At 50.4% G+C, this 20,795-nt stretch overlaps 1 protein-coding gene across 2 annotated transcripts in view; it reads right to left on the bottom strand.

Moving 5' to 3' along the window:
• Nucleotides 1-463: 463 nt before the first annotated feature.
• rapsn (receptor-associated protein of the synapse, 43kD) overlaps nt 464-20,795 on the bottom strand; it is a 543,441-nt gene continuing 523,109 nt past the window's right edge. For both annotated transcript variants that reach the window (XM_041196585.1, XM_041196586.1), the window contains 2 exons: nt 1,957-2,156; nt 464-536 (listed from right to left, as the gene is read on the bottom strand). In XM_041196585.1, coding sequence (XP_041052519.1) covers nt 464-536; nt 1,957-2,156 — 273 coding nt within the window. The remainder of the gene's footprint in view (nt 537-1,956; nt 2,157-20,795) is intronic.

The raw sequence follows: 20,795 nt of genomic DNA, 5'->3' as shown, positions 1-20,795 counted from the left end.
GAACGACATTTTAACGCCACAAGTTGAACTGAGACTGGAAGAATTGTTTCCTGAAGTCATGTTTCCTGAGGTCTGAATGAAGCACTGAAATTTCCCAAAATCAAACAAACATTAAAAAAAGTCTCCTGTTCACTCAACACGTCAGCTACTAGATTGTCAGACAGCGAATCCCGATGGATTTGAGTCAGATATCAGTCAAACTCCCTGACTCAGGGAAACAATCACAAGTCAGACTGAGTGGGGCCTCTAGAACATCGATGTGCCTGTCACCTGGGTTAGCACCTGATCACTGTCCAGAACTGGCTCTTCAATCACCCACTGGGAGTGATCTGACCCTCAGGCAGGTCGAGTCAGTTAGTTGCTCCTCAACGTATTTTTTTCTGAGTTTCTGTCATTCCACCTTTGGAATCCACAGCTCTTGGCTATTGATTGAATAAAGAAGGAATTTCGCATGTTGTCCTTGTCACACATAGCCAGGTTTCACAGCTGACCGTCTGCAGTTCGGACAACCCCTACTTCCACTGCTTTGTATACATCTGGAACAGGAAGACTCATCATTAGAAGCAGCCTGATTACCTTTGACTCCCCTGTTAGTCAAGAATCTATCTACCTCAGCCTAAAAAATATTGAATGTTCCACTGGTCTCCGGGGAAGAGAGTTCCAAAGATTCACGATCCTCTAAGAGAAAAAAACTCTCCTCATCTCTGTCTTAAATCGGAGACCCGTAATTTTTTTACCTATGTCCCCTAGATCTAGCCCCTCCCACAAGGGGGAACATCCTCTCAGCATCCACACTGTCAAGCCCGCTCCGGATCTTATATGTTTCAACAAGATCCTCTCTCATTCTTCTTAACTCCAGTGGGTACAAGCCCAACCTGTCCAACCTTTCCTCATAAGACAAATACCTTCATCCCAGGAATCAGCTGAGTGAACCTTCTCTGAACAGCTTCTGATGCATTTATATCCTTTCTTAAGTAAGGAGGCCAAAACTGTAGGCAGCACTCCAGATGTGGTCTCACCAAGGCCCTGTACAGCTGCAGTAAAACTTTGCTACTTTTAGCTTCCCTTCCCCTTGCAATAAACAATGCCCCACCTGCCTTTCTAATCACTTGCTATATCTGCATGCTGACTTTTCCTGATTCATGTACCAGGACACCCAGGTCCATCTGTACCAAAGTTCCGCAATCTCTCCCCATTTAAATAATATCCTGCTTTTCTATTCTTCCTGCCAAAGTGGACAACTTCACATTTTCCCACAATACACTCCATCTGTCAAATTTTTGCCCACTCACTTAACCTGTCTATACCCCTAAACAGACTCTCTAACTCCCCTTACAACTTACTTTCCGACCTATCTTTGTATCATCAGCAAATTTAGCAACCGTACATTCACTCCCTTCATCAAAATCATTGATATAGATTGTAAGTAGTTGAGGACTCAGCACTGATCCCTGTGGAGTTCCACTAGTCTCATCTTGCCAACCAGAAAAAGACCCAATTTCCCTACTCTCTGCTCCCTGTTAGCTAACCAAACCTCTACCAGATAGTGACCATCACAAAGACACAGAGAGAGAGTACTGACCCTCCGACAGTGCAGCACTCCCTCAGTACTAACCCTCTGACAATGCAGCACTCCCTCAGTACTAACCCTCTGACAGTGCAGTGCTCAGTCAGTACTGACACTCCGACAGTGCAGCACTCCCTCAGTACTGAACATCGGAGAATGCAGCGCTGCCTCAATACTCACAGTCTGACAGTGCAACACTACCACAGTATTGGCCCTCCAACAGGGCTGTGCTGCCCAATACTGCACTGAAATGCCTGAATGCCTGACTGAAATGTGTGCTGAAGTCACGGTGGGAGTCTGGATCACATGACTCAGCATACACAACCTGACCACGCACTGCCAAGGAATTCCGACCGTTAATTCCTGTTCCTCCAATCTTGCTTACTTACTTTAGATGAAAGAGATGGGAACATGGCAATGCCTGGAGTTGTGAGTTTTTATCTCCAATTGAATCTCCGCACATCCCACAGTATAACTCCATGTCTTCCATACACTCGTGGAATTTGACAACGTGCTCCCGGAGAAGTTGCTGGGAGCCCTTTGTGCGATAGATTGTCTCACTCAAACAGTGTGCCTTCAGCATGTACAACTGGAGGGAGAGGGCACAGAAAACAGGCTAGAGCAGGAAGAGAAAACCGAAACAGTCACACACATACGCCAGACATACACACACATGCCAGACACATACACATGCCAGAAACACAAACACACACACGCCAGACACACACATGCATCAGTCACACACAAACATGCCAGACACACACACGCGCCAGACACACACATACAGCAGGCACACACACACGCCAGACACACACATATGCATCAGTCACACACAAACATGGCAGACACACACACACGCACAAATATCTTTGTCAAAAATATTGGGTGTAGTAGAATCGTGATTATGGTTTGGATTTTCAGAGTCATGGTGTCTGTGCATCTTTAAATATGGCAGACTGGATCTGGATCCTGAAGTCCCGCCTCCATATGTGAAAGATCTAATTTTTCTAATGGGGAAGGGGGGCAGAGCATGGCTCACATATGAGGAACACCTGAACTCAGCAGGGGTATTTGAACTCAACTGCTGTGTTTTTGTCTTATACTGTAGTGTGGGAGTCACAAAGTTATGGAGGAGGCATAATGCTTGTGAAAAGTGGATAAGGTATTTAGAACTGTCAAGCTATTTAAATCCCTAACACTTTAAAAACTGATAAAAGCCTGAGTTGGAGTTTAGGAAACTCAAGCTGTGAAATAATTTTAATATCCAGCCCTTTAAATATTTGGAAAATATTTGCCTGCCTGTGTCACTGAGAATTGAAAAATGATCTGATCTAGCAGTTAAAATAACTGTCTGTTAACAATACCCCAAGGGCTGTCATTACATCATAATTCATGGTTGACTGCTTTCCATATCTATAATTATCACAGCAAGTGGGTTGCAAGTTCATAGTTTGGTTGGCAGCTCAAAGAGTTCATTGAAGAATTAGATGTTATTAATATGGGGTTTATGAATAGAAGCCTGTCTGTTTTCAGAAAGGATTAAGTGCTTAAGGAGCTTTTAATGTATTGAATAGCCTTTCATGAATGAGAGTGAAAGCTATAATAAATATTTAGATCTTTATCTTATTTGGTCTCAACATGGCTCCTGAGGTTTGTCCTTAATGGTTACTGGGTGAGTTAATGATCATGGGCATGATCTGACATGGATTGGGCATGGGGAGAGAAGGTTGATGGAGTATGAGGGGTGAAGGCTAGGTGGCTTAACATTTAATTAAACAACTGGTATGGTATGAAGTTCCAGAGAAGCAAGGTGGGCCTTTTGAAGAGCCCACTCAGCACTTGGCAGACTCTGTGCTGTGCTATCATTATAGTATTATAAGCTATCATTATCACAGTAGGGGAATTCTAAAGTCACAGTTTGACTGACAGCTCAAAGAATTTTTTAAAGCATTAGATGTATTTGATATGTGGCTATGAGTACAAATCTGTTTGTTTTGATACAGGATTACATACATGAGGGGATTTAAATATTTTGAATGGGTTTTAATGAGTGCGAGTGTTTTTTAATATATATAGTGAACTTTTATAAAAGATATTTAGAACTTTATTTCATTTCATCTCAGCATGGCTCCTGAAGTCTACCCATGATGGATACTGGATCAGTTGCCATGGAGGTTGTTGGGGGAAATGGGTGGTGGCATTAAGGGCATTATAAGCTGGCATTAGGATGGCCATAAGGGGTCATGACAGGTGGGTGAAGAGGTGTGTTGAAATGGAGTGTATGAGAGTCAATGGAGCGGGTAGAAGGCCTGGGTTGGCATGAGTTCACATGTATTGGCAGAGGGGGTGGGTGGGGGTGTGAGGATGTGATGGTGAGGGCTAGCGGGTGTGATGTTTAATAAAACAACTGGGACAAAGTTCCAGAGAACCAAAGTGAACCTTATAAACGGCCTGCCTCAGCACTTGGCAGCCCCTGTGATTGCCTCTGATCAGGAGGCATGGTGGGCCTGGCTCCATTCCGAATCCACCCAGCCACCCCCGCAACAAAAATCCCACCATTCGGGACACCTCTTCCCAAGTTGTGTGCAGTGAGCCAGGAAATTTCCTGATTCCTGCTGCCCAACTCAGGAGCGCAATCTGATTATTTGAGCATAGAGTGTTAGGCCCTCGCTGTGGTATTCATTATCACCGGCTCTGGTATCCAGTAGCACTCGATCTGGTATCTGGTATCAGTCACTCTGGTATCCGGTATCGCATGCTCTGGTATTCAGTATCCCTCACTCTGGTATTCAGTGTCACTCGCTCTGGTATTTGGTATTGCTCGCTCTGGTATTCGGTGTCACTCGCTGTGGTATTCGCTGTTGCTTATTCTGGTATTCAGTATTGCTCGCTCTGGAATTCGGTATCCCTCACTCTGGTATTCGGTATCGCTCAATCGGGTATTCGGTATCACTCGCTCCGGTATTCGGTATCGCTCGCTCCAGTATTCGATATCACTCGCTCTGATATCCGGTGTCACTTGCTCTGGTATTTAGTGTCACTCATTCTGGTATTCGGTATTACAACGTTCCTCATGTCCCTATTTGGTAAACAACTCATTGTGGAAACTGACCACAAACCATTGGAAATGATTTGGCACAAGCCACTGGTGAGTGCACCACCCAGACCAACAGCTTCTGATAAAATACCAGGCTATGACTTTGATGTCCATTACAGACCTGGGAACAAAACAGTCATTCAGATGCACTGAGCAGGTTACACAATCTGAAAAAAACTGCAGACATCTCGCTAGAGCCACAAATAGATGATGTAGACATTGATGTAGAAGATATACTCAATGTCAATCTGATGGGTTTTGGTTAACACAAATGCAGCCAACTTCATGAGGAAACAGCTAATGACCCACGACTGAAGGCATCATGGACAGTCGGTGTAGAAGGTTGGCCTGATACGATATGAGAAGCACCTGACACTTTCGATATTTTTGGCCATACAAGGTGAACGAGGTATTTCACGAGGTGTGATTTTCAAGGTAAAACAGGTGCTGGCACCTGAAGCTCTTCAGATTGTCGCAGTTACACCAGGGGCATATGGGCAGAGAGCGAACAAGGTGCCTGGCAAGGTATATACCGTGATTTGGCCAGGGAGCAACAACAACATCAAGAAGACAGTGAGGATGTGTGAAGCATGTCAGAGACACCAGTCACATCAACACTAAGAACCTTTACACTCTCACCAAGTTCCATTGTCCCCTTGGTCTAAAATCACAACAGATTCACTATCCGTGGTGATGAATTTCTCCTAGTCTCTGACCACTTTTCCAAGTTTCCAATCATCAGACAATCGAAGGATATCTCCAGTGCATCCGTGGCAGACACAATGAGTTCAAATTTCTCCTGAAGGGATCATATCAGATAATGGGCTGAGGCCTATTGAGATATACTGGCAGACCTTATAGGGACACCTGTGAAAAATGGGACATAAACCATGTGATAGCCTCGCCACACTATTCCAGATCCGATGATCTCGCTGAGCAAACACTTCACACTGTTATATCATTAAACATAAAGATCTCTTTATCACCATGTTCTATTTAGGAGCAACACCTTTAGACATGGGCTTACTGTCACCAGTGGAAATCATGTCCTGAAGGCAGATTAGGACAATCTTGCCAAGCCATCAACCTGTCCCATTTCTCAGAGATATAGGAGAAACTTCTCAAAACAAGAGAGAAGGAAGACTGTGTACAACTGACATGTAGGCATGGAACTGCCTAGTCTGTATGTAGGACAAAACGTGCAAGTCATACATCCTACCCAGGGAAATTGGTGGTTTGCAGAAGTATCCAAAGTGTGCAGTGAGCAAACGGAGTACAATATGGGGAAGTGTGAAATTATTCACTTTGGTTGAAAGAACAGAAAAGCTCAATTTTTTTTAAAGGTGAGAAACGTGTGCTGGGTTCCTGTGACATGAGAACAACTCCAACACCATATGTTCAAAACTTAATCCTTACTGCTAGTTTTAAAAATGGACTTTATGCTGAACCAAAAAGATGGCTGCTACAAATCACTTGACCACAGGGTCACCCCTTTGTCTTAGAACTATCACCAGGAGTTTCAAGAACAAAATAATTCTTTGCTCAGCTTCTGGAATCTCACACTTAATTGTACAGAGTGCTTGTGATCACAAAAACCAAGAGGCTCGCATATCTAATGTTCTTTCATCTAGAGAGCTGCTTACAGACACATATCACACCTGAGATTGTTCAGATCCACTTCCAAGGGAACCACAGGGATGTGATTTACCCTGCTAGTGGAGTCAGTGCATCTGCCTAGACAATGGCTTTCCAAACATCAGACCCAACAACTAATGTCTGGAAAGTTATCAGTCCTGAAATCAAAGCCGATTCCAGACACTGGATAAACATCCCTTTTTGAAGCCATTATGGACAAGAAGGCCACATGGCTCCAGTGACCATTTTGGAATTCATATATGCCACTGAGAACAGGTCAGCCTGCTGTAATGTCCAGCTAGGGAACCATCAAGAAACACACCCCTCCAAGCAGAGCACCAGCCTATACCTCAAAACCTGTCTCTACTGAAAGATTTCATAGCAGTGCCAACAGAATTGACCCAGTGCTTCTTCATCTTGGAGTCAACACCAACTGAAAAGCGAATACAACAACTTCAGTCTTCAGCCAGCTGAAGTCAATACCTATGTGAAAGAATTCCTCATTGGATCCTGACTCTGGAAATCATATAAGCTAATATTCATTTCTGTGGTTCTTGTACTTTTTCTGTCCATAGTTAATAACCACCCCCCCCCCCCCCCAACCTTTACTGTGTGTGAGTGTGTGTGCTTGGAGTAGGGCATTGCAAACATTCCTTCCCCTATGTTTTGAGGGTGGAAAATATAAACTAACTTTCTGACTTACCAGAGTACAATGTGGGAAAATATGAAATTGTCCATTTTGGCAGGAAGAATGATTATTATCCAAATGATGAGAGATTACAGAGCTCTGAGATTCAGAGGGATCTGGGTGTCTGAGTGCATGAATCACAAAAGACTAATAAGCAGGTGCAGCAAGTAATTAGGAAAGTTAATTGAATGTTATCATTTATTGTAAGGGGAATTGAATACAAAAGTAGGGAGGTTATGCTTCAGTTGTACAGGGCACTAGTGAGACCACATCTGGAGTATTGTGTACAGTATTGGTCTCCTTATTTAAGGAAGGATGTAAATACATCGGAACCAGTTCAGTCAAAGTTTGCTAGACTAATACCAGGAATGGGTGGGTTGTTTTATGAGGAAAGGTTGGACACGTTAGGCATTTATCCACTGGAGTTTACAAGAGTAAGAAGTGACTTGATTGAAACCTTTAAGATCCTGAGGGTTCTTGACAGGGTGCATGTAGAGAGGATGTTGCCTCTTATGGGAGAATCTAGAATGAGGGGTCACATTGAAAAATAAGGTGTCGCCCATTTAAGACAGAAATGAGACATGTTTTTCTCTGAGTGCTGTGAGGCTTGAGAACTCTCGTCCTCAGAACTCAGTAGAGTCTTTGAATATTTTTAAGGCAGGGCTAGATAGATTCTTGATAAGCAAGGTAATCGGGGTAGGTGAGAATGTAGAGTTAAGGATACATTCAGATCCTCCATGATCATATTGAGCAGGCTTTAGAGGCCTATTCCTGCTCCTAGTTTGTATGTTCTTATGTATGTTGATCCTAACTTGAGTTGCTGCAGGTTATTAGTAAATTGAGGATTGGGAAACCATGCCACCACATACTTCAAACATAATTCAAAACACCTTCTGCTTACAGGCAGGTGGTGAGAGGAAATTGGCACAGTTTTTCTGCCTCTTCCCTATCCGTGACGCTTGTAAGTGTTGATGTTCAAAGAGACTTGAGTGGGCTGAGACAAGGGATGCAATAAGTCAGCATGCTGGTGCAGCAAGCAATGTGGAAGACAAATGGCATGTTGACCTTTATTGCAAGGGGTTTGGAGTACAAGAATAAGGAAGACTTGCTGCAGTTGTACTGGGTTTTGGTGAGAGTGCACCTGGAATACTGTGCTCAGTTTTGGTCTCCATGTTTAAGAAAGGATACACTTGCATTGGTGGTGGTACAGCAAAGGTTCATTAGATGGGTTCCTGGGATATAGGGGTTGGCCTACGATGAGAGGCTGAGGAAATTGGGATTATATTCTTGGAGTTTAGAAGAATAAGAGGTGATCTTTTTGAAAGTGACAATATTCTGAGATGGTGTGATCGGGTAGATGCTGAGAGATTCTTTCTGCTGGTCGGGGAATCAAAATCATGGGGGAGCACACCCAGGATAATGGGACGATCACTTAGGACTGAGATGAGGAGAAATTCCTTCACTCAAAGGGTTGCAAATCTTTGGAAATCTCTACCCAAGAGGGCTGTGGATGCTCCATCATTGAATACTGCCAAGGCTGGGATAGACATCTTACAGTGCTGACTTTGTCTGCACAGGAGTGCTGCTTTGGGCTGCAGTAGAGTGCTTAAGTTGGAATTTGGTGACTGAGGGAGTTCTATGAGGATTGAGCGAGGTGATCCTTTGAGTACTGTGAGTACAGTCGGGTCTGTATTTACTATAATCGCTTATAGTTTTTAAGGTCTTATTTTGAGGTTCATCATTTGTAAGGGCTATATTATTTAACAACAAGGAGCAGGGAAGAAGGGCCTGAGAGTAATTGATATTAATTGATATTAAGTATCTTCCAAAAGGTTTAACTTAACTTAAAGGGGTAAGTCATGGCAGGGGAGCTCAAAGCTGTGGTGTGCTCCTCCTGCTCTATGTGGGAAGCCAGGAACATTTCCAGTGCCTGCAGCCAGCTTGTGAGCAGGAAGTGTCTCCAGCTGCAGCGCCTGGAAGCCTGGGTTTCGGAGCTGGAACGGCAGCTGGGGACACTGTGGAGCATCCAAGAGGTGGAGAGTATCGTGGATAGCATATACAAAGAGGTGGTCACACTGCAGGCTAAGAGTCCACAGGCAGGCATGGAATGGGTGACCACCAGGCAGAGCAAGAGGACTAGCCAGGCAATGCAGGAATCTCCTGTGGCTATTCCCCTGCAAAACAGATATACCACTTTGGATATTGTTGGGGGGAAATGGTCTCCCAGGGGAAAGCAGCAACAGCCACAATCGTTGCACCACCATTGGCTCGGCTGCACAGGGGAGGGGTAAAATGTGTGGGAATGCAATAGTTTTAGGGGATTCAATTGTAAGGGGAACAGATAGGTGTTTCTGTGGCCGCAAACGAGATTCCAGGATGGTATGTTGCCTCCGTGGTGCTCGGGTCAAGGATGTCTCAGAGCGTCTAGAGGAAATTCTGGAGAAGGAGGGTGAACAGCCAGTGGTCGTGGTACACATTTGTACAAATGACATAGGTAAAAAAAGGGATGAAGTCCTAAAAGCAGAATATACGGAGTTAGGAAGTAAGTTGAAAAGTAGGACCTCAAAGGTAGTGATCTCACAGTGCCACGTGTTAGTCAGAGTAGAAATAGCAGGATGAATACTTGGCTGAAGAGATGGTGTGAGGGGGAGGGTTTCAGATTCCTGGGACATTGGGACTGGTTCTGGCGAAGGTGGGACCAGTACAGACTGGACAGGTTAACCTGGGCAAGACTGGGACTGATGTCCTAGGGGGAATATTTGCTAGAGTGGTTGGGGAGGGTTTAAATTAAAATGGCAGGGGGATGGGAACCTATGCAAAGAGTCAGAGGAAGAGGAATCAAGGACAAGAACAAAAGACAGAAAGCAGAATAAGAAAAGTGATAGGCGGAGAAATCAAGGGCAAGGACCAAACAGGGCTTCAGTGAAAAATAGTGAGAATGAGACAAATAATGTTAAAAAACAAGCCTTAAGGCTTTGTGTCTTAATGCGAGGAGCATTCGCAATAAAGTGGATGAATTAAATAGCAAATAGATGTAAACAGGTATGATATAGTTGGGATTACGGAGACACGGCTGCAGGGTGACCAGGGATGGGAACTGAACATCCAGGGGTATTCAGTATTAGGAAGGACAGACAAAAAGGAAAAGGCGGTGGAGTGCATTGCTGGTTAGAGAGGAAATTAACACAATAGTGAGGAAAGATATTAGCTCTGACGATGTAGAATCTGCATGGGTAGAACTGAGAAACACTAAGGGGCAAAAAATCATTAGTGGGAGTTATATATAGATCCCCAAAGTGTAGTGGTGATGTTGGGGATGGCATCAAACAGGAAATTAGAGACGCATGTAATAAAGGAACATTTGTAATTATGGGTAATTATAATTAATCTGCATATAGATTGGGCAAATCAAATTAGTAACAATACCGTAGAGAAGGAATTCCTGGAGTGTATATGGGATGTTTTTCTGGACCAATACGTTGAAGAACCAACTAGAGAACAGGCCATCCTCGACTGGGTAACATGCAATGAGAAAGCAATAATTGGCAATCTAGTTGTGCGAGGCCCCTTGGGGATGAGCCACCATAATATGATAGAATTCTTCATCAAGATGGAGAGTGACGTGGTTGATTCTGAGACTAGGGTCCTGAATCTTAATAAAGGAAGTTACGATGGTATGAGGCATGAGTTGTGGCTATGATGGATTGAGAAACATTACTTAAAGAAATGACGGTGGATAGCCAATGGCAAACATTCAAAGAGCACATGAGTGAACTGCAACAATTGTTTATTCCTGTCTAGCACAAAAGTAAATCAGGAAAGATGGCCAAACCATGGCTTCCAAAGGAAATTGGAGATAGTATTTGATCCAAGGAAGACGCATACAAATTGGCCAGAAAAAACAACAGACCTGAGGATTTGGAGCAGTTTAGAATTCAGCAAAGGAGGACCAAGGGATTGATTAAGAAGGGGAAAACAGAGTACGAGAGTAAGCTTGCAGGGAACATAAAAACTGATTGTAAAAGTTTCTCTCGGTATGTGAAGAGAAAAAGATTGGTGAAGACAAATTGTAGGTCCCTTACAGTCAGAAATAGGGAAATTTATAATGGGGAACAAAGGAATGGCTGACCAACTAAATACATACTTTTGTTCTTTCTTCACAAAGGAGGACACAAATAACATACCAGAAATGTTGGGGAACACAGGGAGAGGGAGGAACTGAAAGCAATCAGTATTAGTAGGAAAATGGTATTGGAAAAATTGATGGGATTGAAGATTGATAAATCCCCAGGGCCTGATAATCTACATCCCAGAGCACTTAAGGAAATGGCCCTAGAATTAGTGGATGCATTGATGGTCATCTTCTGAGATTCTATAGATTCTGATACAGTTCCTATAGATTGGAGGGTAGCTAATGTAACCCCACAATTTAAACAGGGAGGTAGAGAGAAAACAGGGATTTATAGACCAGTCAGCCTGAAGTTGGAATTGGGGAAAGTTCTAGAGTCCATTATAAAAGATGTAATAGCTGAGCACTTGGAAAACAGTGTTATAATCAGACAGAATCAGCATGGATTTACGAAAGGGAAATCATGCTTGACAAATCTACTGGAATTTTTTGAGCATGTGACTAGTAGAGTTGATGAGGGGGAGCCAGTGGATGTGGTTTATTTGGACTTTCAGAAGGTTTTCGACAAAGTCCTACATAAGAGATTAGTGTGTAAAATTAAAGCGCATGGGATTGGTTGTAGTGTATTGAGATAGATAGAAAACTGTTTGGCAGACAGGAAACAAAGAGTAGGCATAAATGCATCTTTTTCTGAATAGCAGGCAGGTACTAGTGGGGTACCACAGGGATCGGTGCTGGGACCCCAGCTATTCACAGTATATATTAATGATTTAGAAGAGGGAGCTAAATGTCATATCTCCAAATTTGCAGATGACACAAAGCTCGTTGGGAGGGTGCGCTGTGAGGAAGGACGCAGAGATGCTTCTGTGTGATTTGGACAAGCTGAATGAGTGGGCAAATGCATGGCAGATGCAGTATAATGTGGATAAATTTTGGTAGCAAAAACAGGATGGCAGATTATTATCTGAATGACTATAATTTGAGAGAGGGGAATGTGCAACGAGACCTGGGTGTCCTTGTACAGCAGTTGCTGAAGGTAGGCATGCAGGTGCAGCAGGCGGTAAAGAAGCCAAATGGTATGTTGGACTTCATAGCGAGAGGATTTAAGTACAATTATACAGGGCCCTGGTAAGACCAGACCTGGAATATTGTATGCAGTTTTGGTCTCCTTATCTGAGGAAGGATGTACTTGCTATAGAGGGAGTGCAGCGAAGGTTTAACCTACTGATTCCTGGGGTGGCGGGACTTACATATGAGGAGAAATTGATAAAAACAAAAAAACTGCGGATGCTGGAAATCCAAAACAAAAACAGAATTACCTGGAAAAACTCAGCAGGTCTGGCAGCATCGGTGGAGAAGAAAAGAGTTGACGTTTCGAGTCCTCATGACCCTTCGACAGAACCAGACCTGCTGAGTTTTTCCAGGTAATTCTGATTTTGTTGAGGAGAAATTGAGTTGGTTAGGATTATATTCGCTGGAGTTCAGAAGAATGAGGGGCAATCTCACAGAAACCTATAAAATTCAAACAGGACTAGAAAGCGTAGATGCAGGAAGGATGTTCCCGATGGTGGGGGAGTCCAGAACCAGGGGTCACAGTCTGAGGATATGGGGTGGACCATTTAGGACTGAGATGAGGAGAAATTTCTTCGCCCAGAGAGAGGTGAGCCTGTGGAATTCGCTACTACAGAAAGTAGTTGAGGCCAAAACATTGTATATTTTCAATAAGGAGTTTGATATAGCTCTTGGTGCGAAAGGGATCAAAGGATACGGGGAGAAAGCGGGAGCAGGCTATTGAGTTGGATGATCAGCCATGATCATAATGAATGGCGGAGCAGGTTCAAAGGGCTGAATGGCCTACTCCTGCTCCTATTTACTGTGTTGCTATGTTTCTATGACAGATTTTTGGTCTTTCAGGCAATTAAGGGATATGGGCGGGAAAGTGCAGTTGAAACCCAAGGTCAACCAAGAGGGTACTGAGCATGCTCGATGGGCTGAGTGGTCTGCTCCTGCTTCTCTGATCTTGTGACACTCCCTCACACCCAACACTGTCCACCCCGTCATGCACCCGACACTACCCCCACATTCGCACGTGACACTGCCCCCACAATTGCACCTGACACTGCCCCCACATTCCCACCCAACACTGTCCCCACACTCACACCCAACACTGCCCACTCCCTCACACCCGAGACTGTCCATCCCCTCATGCACCCGACACTGCCCCCACACTCGCACGCAACACTGCCCCCACCCCCAAACTCCCCTGATACTGCACACCACCTCACTCCACTGACACTGCCCCCATTTTCACCCCCAATACTGCCCACACCTCCTCACACCCCCGACACTCCCCACACCCCTGAGACTGCCTACCCCCTCACTCACCCGACACTGCCCACAACCTTACCCCAAAACTGCCCACAATCTCACCACCCCAACACTGCCCACAACCTCACACACCCGACACTGCCCACACACACGACATTGCCGCCACCCTCACACACCCGAGACTGCTCCCACCTTCACACTCCCGACACTGCCCACATCCCCACACCTGAGACTGCACACACCCTCACACCCCCGATACTGCCCACACCCCCACAACTGAGACTGCCCACCCCCACACATAGCCCACACTGCCCACAAATTCGCACCTGACACTGCCCCACACTTGCATGTGCCACCCCCTCACAAACCCGAAACTGCCCCCACACTCACACCTGACACTGCAGGCACCCTCACACAACCGACACTGCCCCCACCTTCACCCCCAACACTACCCCCACCCTCACACCCCGATGCTGCCCAAAACTCACACCTGAGAAAACCCACACCTGAGAATCCCCACACCTGAGAATCCCCAAACCCTCCCACCCCCAACTACCGACACCCTAACACCCCCCACACTGCCCACAACCCCGATACTGCCCATCCCCTCAACCCCGACACTGCCTAACCCACTCAACCCAGACACTGCCCATAACCTCACCCCCGACAATGCCCACACCCTCATCGCCGGACACTGCCCAATCCCCTCAACCCAGACACTGTTCCCACCTTCACACCCCTGACACTGCCACAACCCCAAACTACCACGACACCCCCACTCTTACAGTCCCCTAACACTGCCCACACCCCATCAATCCCTGGACACTGCCTGCACCTTGACACTCTCAATACTGTCCACCCCATAACACCCCGACACTGCCCACCCCCTCACACACCCGACACTGCCTCCATCCTCACACACCCGACATTGCCCACCCATTCACGCACCCGACACTGCCCCCACACTCGCACCAGGCACTGCCCACCCCCTCAAGCACCCGACACTGCCCAGACACATGCACCCGACACTGCCCACCCCCTCACACTCCCGACACTGCCCCCACCCTCACACTTCCGACACTGCTCACCCACTCACCCACCCGACACTGCCCCCACACTCGCACCTGACACTGCACAACCCCTCATGCACCGAACACTGCCCCAAAGCACACACCTGACACTGCCCCCAAGCTCGCACCTGACAATGCCCAAACCCTCACACACCCGACACTGCCCACCCACTCACGGATCCGACACTGCCCCCACCCCCACACTCCCCCGACACTGCACACCACCTCATTCCCCCGAGACTACCCCCACATTCACCCCCAATACTGCCCACACCCAATCACATTCCCGACACTGCCCACACCCCCGACACTGCCCACCCCCTCCCATACCCGACACTGCCCACAACCTCACCCCCGACACTGCCCACTATCTCACACTCCCAACACTGCCCACACCATCACAAACCCGACACTGCCCACACACCCAACAATGCCGCCACCATCACACACCCGAGATTGCCCCAACCTTCACACTCACGACACTGCCCATCTCTCCACACCTGAGACTGCCCACCCCCACACACAGCCGACACTGCACAACGCTCGCATATGACACTGCCTACCCCCTCACTAACCTGACGTTGCCCCCACACTCTCACGTGACACTGCCCAACGCTCACACCCCCGACACTGCACAAACCCTCACACACCCGACACTGCCCACCCCCTCACAAACCCGACACTACACCCATACTCGCACCCGACACGGCCCCCACACTCACACAAAACACTGCCCCCCCCACTAGCACCCGACACTGCCCACCCCTTCACACACCCTACACTATCCCACAATCGTTCCCTATATTGCCCCTACCCCGTCACACATGCCCACAACCCAGAAACTGCCCACCCACTCAGACAACCGACACTGCCCACCCCCCAACACCCCCGACACTGCCCCCACCCTCACACCTGAGACTGCCCACACCCTCACACCCCCGACACTGCCCACACAGCAACAGCTGGGACTGCCCACACCCTCACCACCGACACTGCCCCCACCCTGACACCCGAGACTGCCCACACCCTCACACCACCAACACTGCCCACACCCTCACCCCGACACTGCCCACTCCCTGACACCACCGACAATGCCCAGCCCCTCATACTCTTGACACTGACCCACCTTCACCCCAACACTGCCCCGACCCCCGAACTCCCTTGATCCTCCCCCACTCCTACACTCCCTCAACACTGCCCACACCCCCTCACTCCCTGACACTGCCCCCAACTTCACCCCCAACACCACCCCCACCCTCACAACCCGACACTGCCCAAAACCCACACCTGAGAAAACCCACACCTGAGAATCCCCACACCCGAGAATCCCCACACACTCCCAGTCCCGACAACCAACACCCTAACACCCCCCACACTGCCCACAACCCCGATACTGCCCATCCCCTCACCCCCGACATTGCCTAACCCACTCAACCCAGACACTGCCCATACCCTCACCCCCGACAATGCTCACACCCTCATTGCCGGACACTGCCCAATCCCCTCAACCCAGACACTGCTCCCACCCTCATACCCCCGACACCACCACAACCCCCAAACTCCCACGACACCCCCACTCTTACACTCCCCCAACACTGCCCACACCGCCTCAATCCCTGGACACTGCCCGCACCTTCATACTCTCAACACTGCCAACCCCCTAACACCCCCATCACTGCGCACACCCTCTTCCCGACACTGCCCACATCCTCACCCGGACACTGCCCCCTCCCTCACCCCAGAAACTGCCCCAACCCTCACCCCCGTCACTGCCCCCACCTCACCCACGACAGAGCCCAGACCCTCACACCCCCGACACGGCCCACACTCTCACCCCAACACTGCCCACACCCTCACCACCAAAACTGCCCACACACCCTCACCCCCAACAATGCCCCCAATGTCACAATGCCGACACTGTCCCCAGCCTCACACCCGTGACTCCCCATGCCCTCAGACCCCGACACTGTCCCCACCCACACTCCTGAGGCTGCCCACACCCTCATCCCCGAGACTGCCCACACCCTCACAACCCCAACACGGCCCACACCCTCACCGTCGGCACTGCCCACACCCTCACACCTCCGACATTGCCCACACACTCATTCACCGACACTGCCTCCACCCTCACCCACGAGACTGCCCATACCTCAACACTGCCCACACTCTCACACCCCAACACTGCCCATCTCTCACACCCCTGCCACTGCCCTCACCCTCATCCCCGACACTGCCCCCACCCTCATCTCCAACACTGCCCCCACCCTCACCTCTAACACTGCCCACACCCTCACACTCCTGACACTGCCCACACACTCACCCCGACACTGCCCCCACCCTCACCTCTGACACTGCACACACCCTCACACTCCTGACACTGCCCACAAATACACACCCGGGACTGCCCATATCCTCACACCCCCAATACTGCCCACACACTCACCCCGACATGCCCAGCCCCTCATCTCCCGGCTCTGCCTCCACCTTCACCCCAACACTGCCCCCACCCCCAAAACTCCCTCGACACACCCCCACTCCTACACCCCCTTAGCAATGCCCACACCCCCTCACTCCCCCGACACTGCCCCCATCTTCAGCCCCAAAGCTACCCCAAAACTCACACCCCCGACATTGCCCAAAACCCACACCGAAGACAACCTACACCCGAGAATCCCCACACACTTCCACTCCCGACTACTGACACCCTAACACCCCCCACACTGCCCACACCCCGACACTGCCCACTTCCTAACCCACGACAATGCCCACCCCTCACCCCCTACAATATCCAGACCCTTATCCCCCCACACTGCCCAAGCCCCTCACCGCTGACACTACCCTCACACTGTTACCCCGACATTGACCCCAACACAAACTCCCCAGACACCCCACTCCGACACTCCCTCAACACTGCCCACACCCGCTCACTCCCCAGACACTGCCATTCTCCCCCAAAACTGTGCCCACCCTCACAGCCTGGCAATTCTCTCACCCCCGACACTGGCCATACCCTCAATACTAACACTGCCCCCACCGTCACTCTCGACACTGCCCACACCCTCACCCTCAGCACTGCCCACACCATCATCCTCGACACTTTCCCCACCTTCATACCCCAACACTGCGCACACCTTCACCCTCGACACTGCCCACACCCTCACCCTCCACACTGCCTACAACCGGACCTCCAGAACTGCCCCCACCTTCACATCCCCACATCTGCCCCCAGCCTCATGCCTCAGAAACTGCCCCCACCCTCACACACCGACACTGCCCCACCCTCAACCCTGATAAAAGCCCACACACCAGACACTGTCCACACACCGTAACACCACGAAACTGCCCACAACCTTACCCCTGAAACTACTCATACTTCCCACCCCTTCATACCCCCGAAACTGCCCACACCCTCACTCCCATCACTGCCCACACCCTCACACCCCCTGACACTGCCCACACCCTCACACCCCTGACATTGTCCCCACCCTCACACCGCTGACACAGCCCCCACCCTCCCAGCCCCAACACTGTCCCCACTCTCGACAATGCCATCCACCGACACTGCCCACAACCTCACCCCCAACACTGCCCACCCCTTCACACCACCGACACTGACCACACACTCAAACCCCGGACACTGCCTACATCCTCCCCGCCGACACCAGCCCCAACCATTCACATCCCTGACACTGCGCAGACCCTGACCCCTATCACTGCCTACACCCTCACACCCGACACTGTCCAGACCCTCACGCACACGACACTGACCACACCCTCACTCCGACACTGCCCACACCCTCGCCCCCGACACTGCACCTACCCTCATACCCCCAACACTGACCCCACCCTTACTCCTAAGATGCCCCACACCAGAGAATCCCCACCCACTTACACCAACAACTCCCCACAGCCTTCACCTCCGACACTGCCCACAACCTCACCCCGAATCTGACCCCACCATCACCCCGACACTGTCCTCACCCTCGACACCACCCTCACACGTTCTCCCCCGACACTTTCCACACTTACTCCCGCCAATCCCCACACCCTCAACCCCGACACTGCCCTCACTCTCGACACGGCCCACACACTCACCCCAGACTCTGCCCGTACCCACGACACTGCCCCCACCCTCATACCCCCGACACTGCCCACCCCCTCACTCCCGACACTGCCCATACCCTCACACCCCCAACACTGCCCCTACCCTCGCACCCCCAATATGGCTTACACCCTCAACACCGACGTTGCCCACACCCTCACACCCCCTACATTGCCCACACCCTCACACCTCTGACACTGCCCACACCCTCACGCCTCCGACACTGCCCACACCCTCACACCGACACTCCCCACACCCTCAAACCCCCAACACTGCCCACACCCCCACACTCCCGAATCTGCCCCCACTCTCACACCCCCGACACTTCCCCCACCCTCAACCCCAACACTGCCAGCACCTTCGACACTGCCCACACACACTCTCCCCTGACACTGCCCCCATGCTCACCCCGACACTCCCCACACCCTCAACCCAAACACTGCCCTCACTCTCGACACTGACCACGCACTCACAATCACGAAACTGCCCCCACCCTCACGCCCCTGACACTGCCCCCTCCCTCACCCATGACATTGCCCACACCCTCAACCCCAACACTGCCCTCACTCTCGACACTGCGCACACACTCACCCCTAACTCTGCCCAGGCCCTCAAGCAAACTCTGCCCACACCCTCATCCCTGACAATGCCCACACCCTCACCACCAACACTGCCTACACTCTCACACCCCCGACACTGAGCCCACCCTCACACCCCCGACACTGACCCTCCCTCACACTCCTGGCTCTGACCACACGTTCACACCCCCAAAACTGCCCACACCCTCACTCCCAACACTGCCCACACATTCACAACCCCGACACTGACCACATCATCGCCCCCGAAACCGGCCCCAACCCCTCACATCCCCAACACTGACCAGACGCTTACCTCCAACACTGCCCACACCCCTACACCCGACACTGCCCAGACCCTCACACGCACAATCTTGCCCACACACTCACTCCGACACTGCCCACACCTTCACCACCGACACTGCCCACACCCTCACCCCTGAAACTGCCCCGACCCTCATACCCCCAACACTATCCCACACTTACACCCAAGATGCCCCACACCCAAGAATCCCCACACACTCAAACATCCAACTCCCCACACCCTCACACCTCCGACACTGCTCACAACCTCACCCCAAATCTGTCCCCACCATTACCCCGATGCTGCCCTCACCCTCACATCCCCAATACAGCATACACACTCACCCCCAACATTGCCCACACGCTCACACCTCCGACACTGCCCTCACGCTCACACTTCTGACACTGCCCCCACCCTCACACTCCCGAAACTGCCCCCACCCTCATACCCCCGACACTTCCCCCACCCTCAAACCCGATACTGCCCACACCCTCCCCACCGACACTGCCCACACCCTCACACCCCCGACACTGTCCCCACGCTCACACTCCTGGCTCTGCCCACCCCTTCACACCGCCGACACTGCCCAAACCCTCATCCCTGACATTGCCCAAACACTCACACCTCTGACACTGCCCCACCCTAACACCGACACTGCCCACACCCTCACACCCCCTACACTGCACACCCTCACCCTGACACTGCCCACTCCCTCACACCACCGACAATGCCCACACCCTCACACTCCTGACACTGCCCGCACCCTCTCCCCTGACACTGCCCCCACCCTCACCCCTGACACTGCCCACATGCTCAACCGCGACACTGCCATCACTCTCGACACTGCCCACACACTCATCCCTGACTCTGCATACACCCCCGACACTGCCCCCAACCTCACCCCCAACACTGCCCACACCCTCACACTGACACTGCCCTTACGCTCACGCTCCCGACACTGCCCACACCCTCACCCTTGACTCTGCCCCCACCCTCATGCTCCCGACACTGCCCCCACCTCCAAACTCCCCCAACACGCTCCCACTCCTACACTCCCCCGACAGTGCCCACACCCTCACCCCGACAGTGCCCACACCCTCACCCCGACACTGCCCACACCCTCAACCCCGGCTCTGCCTACACCCTCACCTCAACACTGCACACACCCACAGCCCCGGCGCTGCCCACAACCTCCCCCCCCATATTGCCCATACCCTCACACCCCTGACACTGCCTGTACCCTCACCCCCGATACTGCCCACCCCTGACACTGCCAAACCCTTCACCCGAGACACTGCCC

This window comes from Carcharodon carcharias, chromosome 10 (assembly GCF_017639515.1).
Source record: "Carcharodon carcharias isolate sCarCar2 chromosome 10, sCarCar2.pri, whole genome shotgun sequence".
In the NCBI taxonomy this organism is placed as follows: Eukaryota; Metazoa; Chordata; class Chondrichthyes; order Lamniformes; family Lamnidae; genus Carcharodon; species Carcharodon carcharias.
Note: the sequence above shows the minus strand (reverse complement) of the source record. Positions and strands in the feature narration are given on the sequence as shown.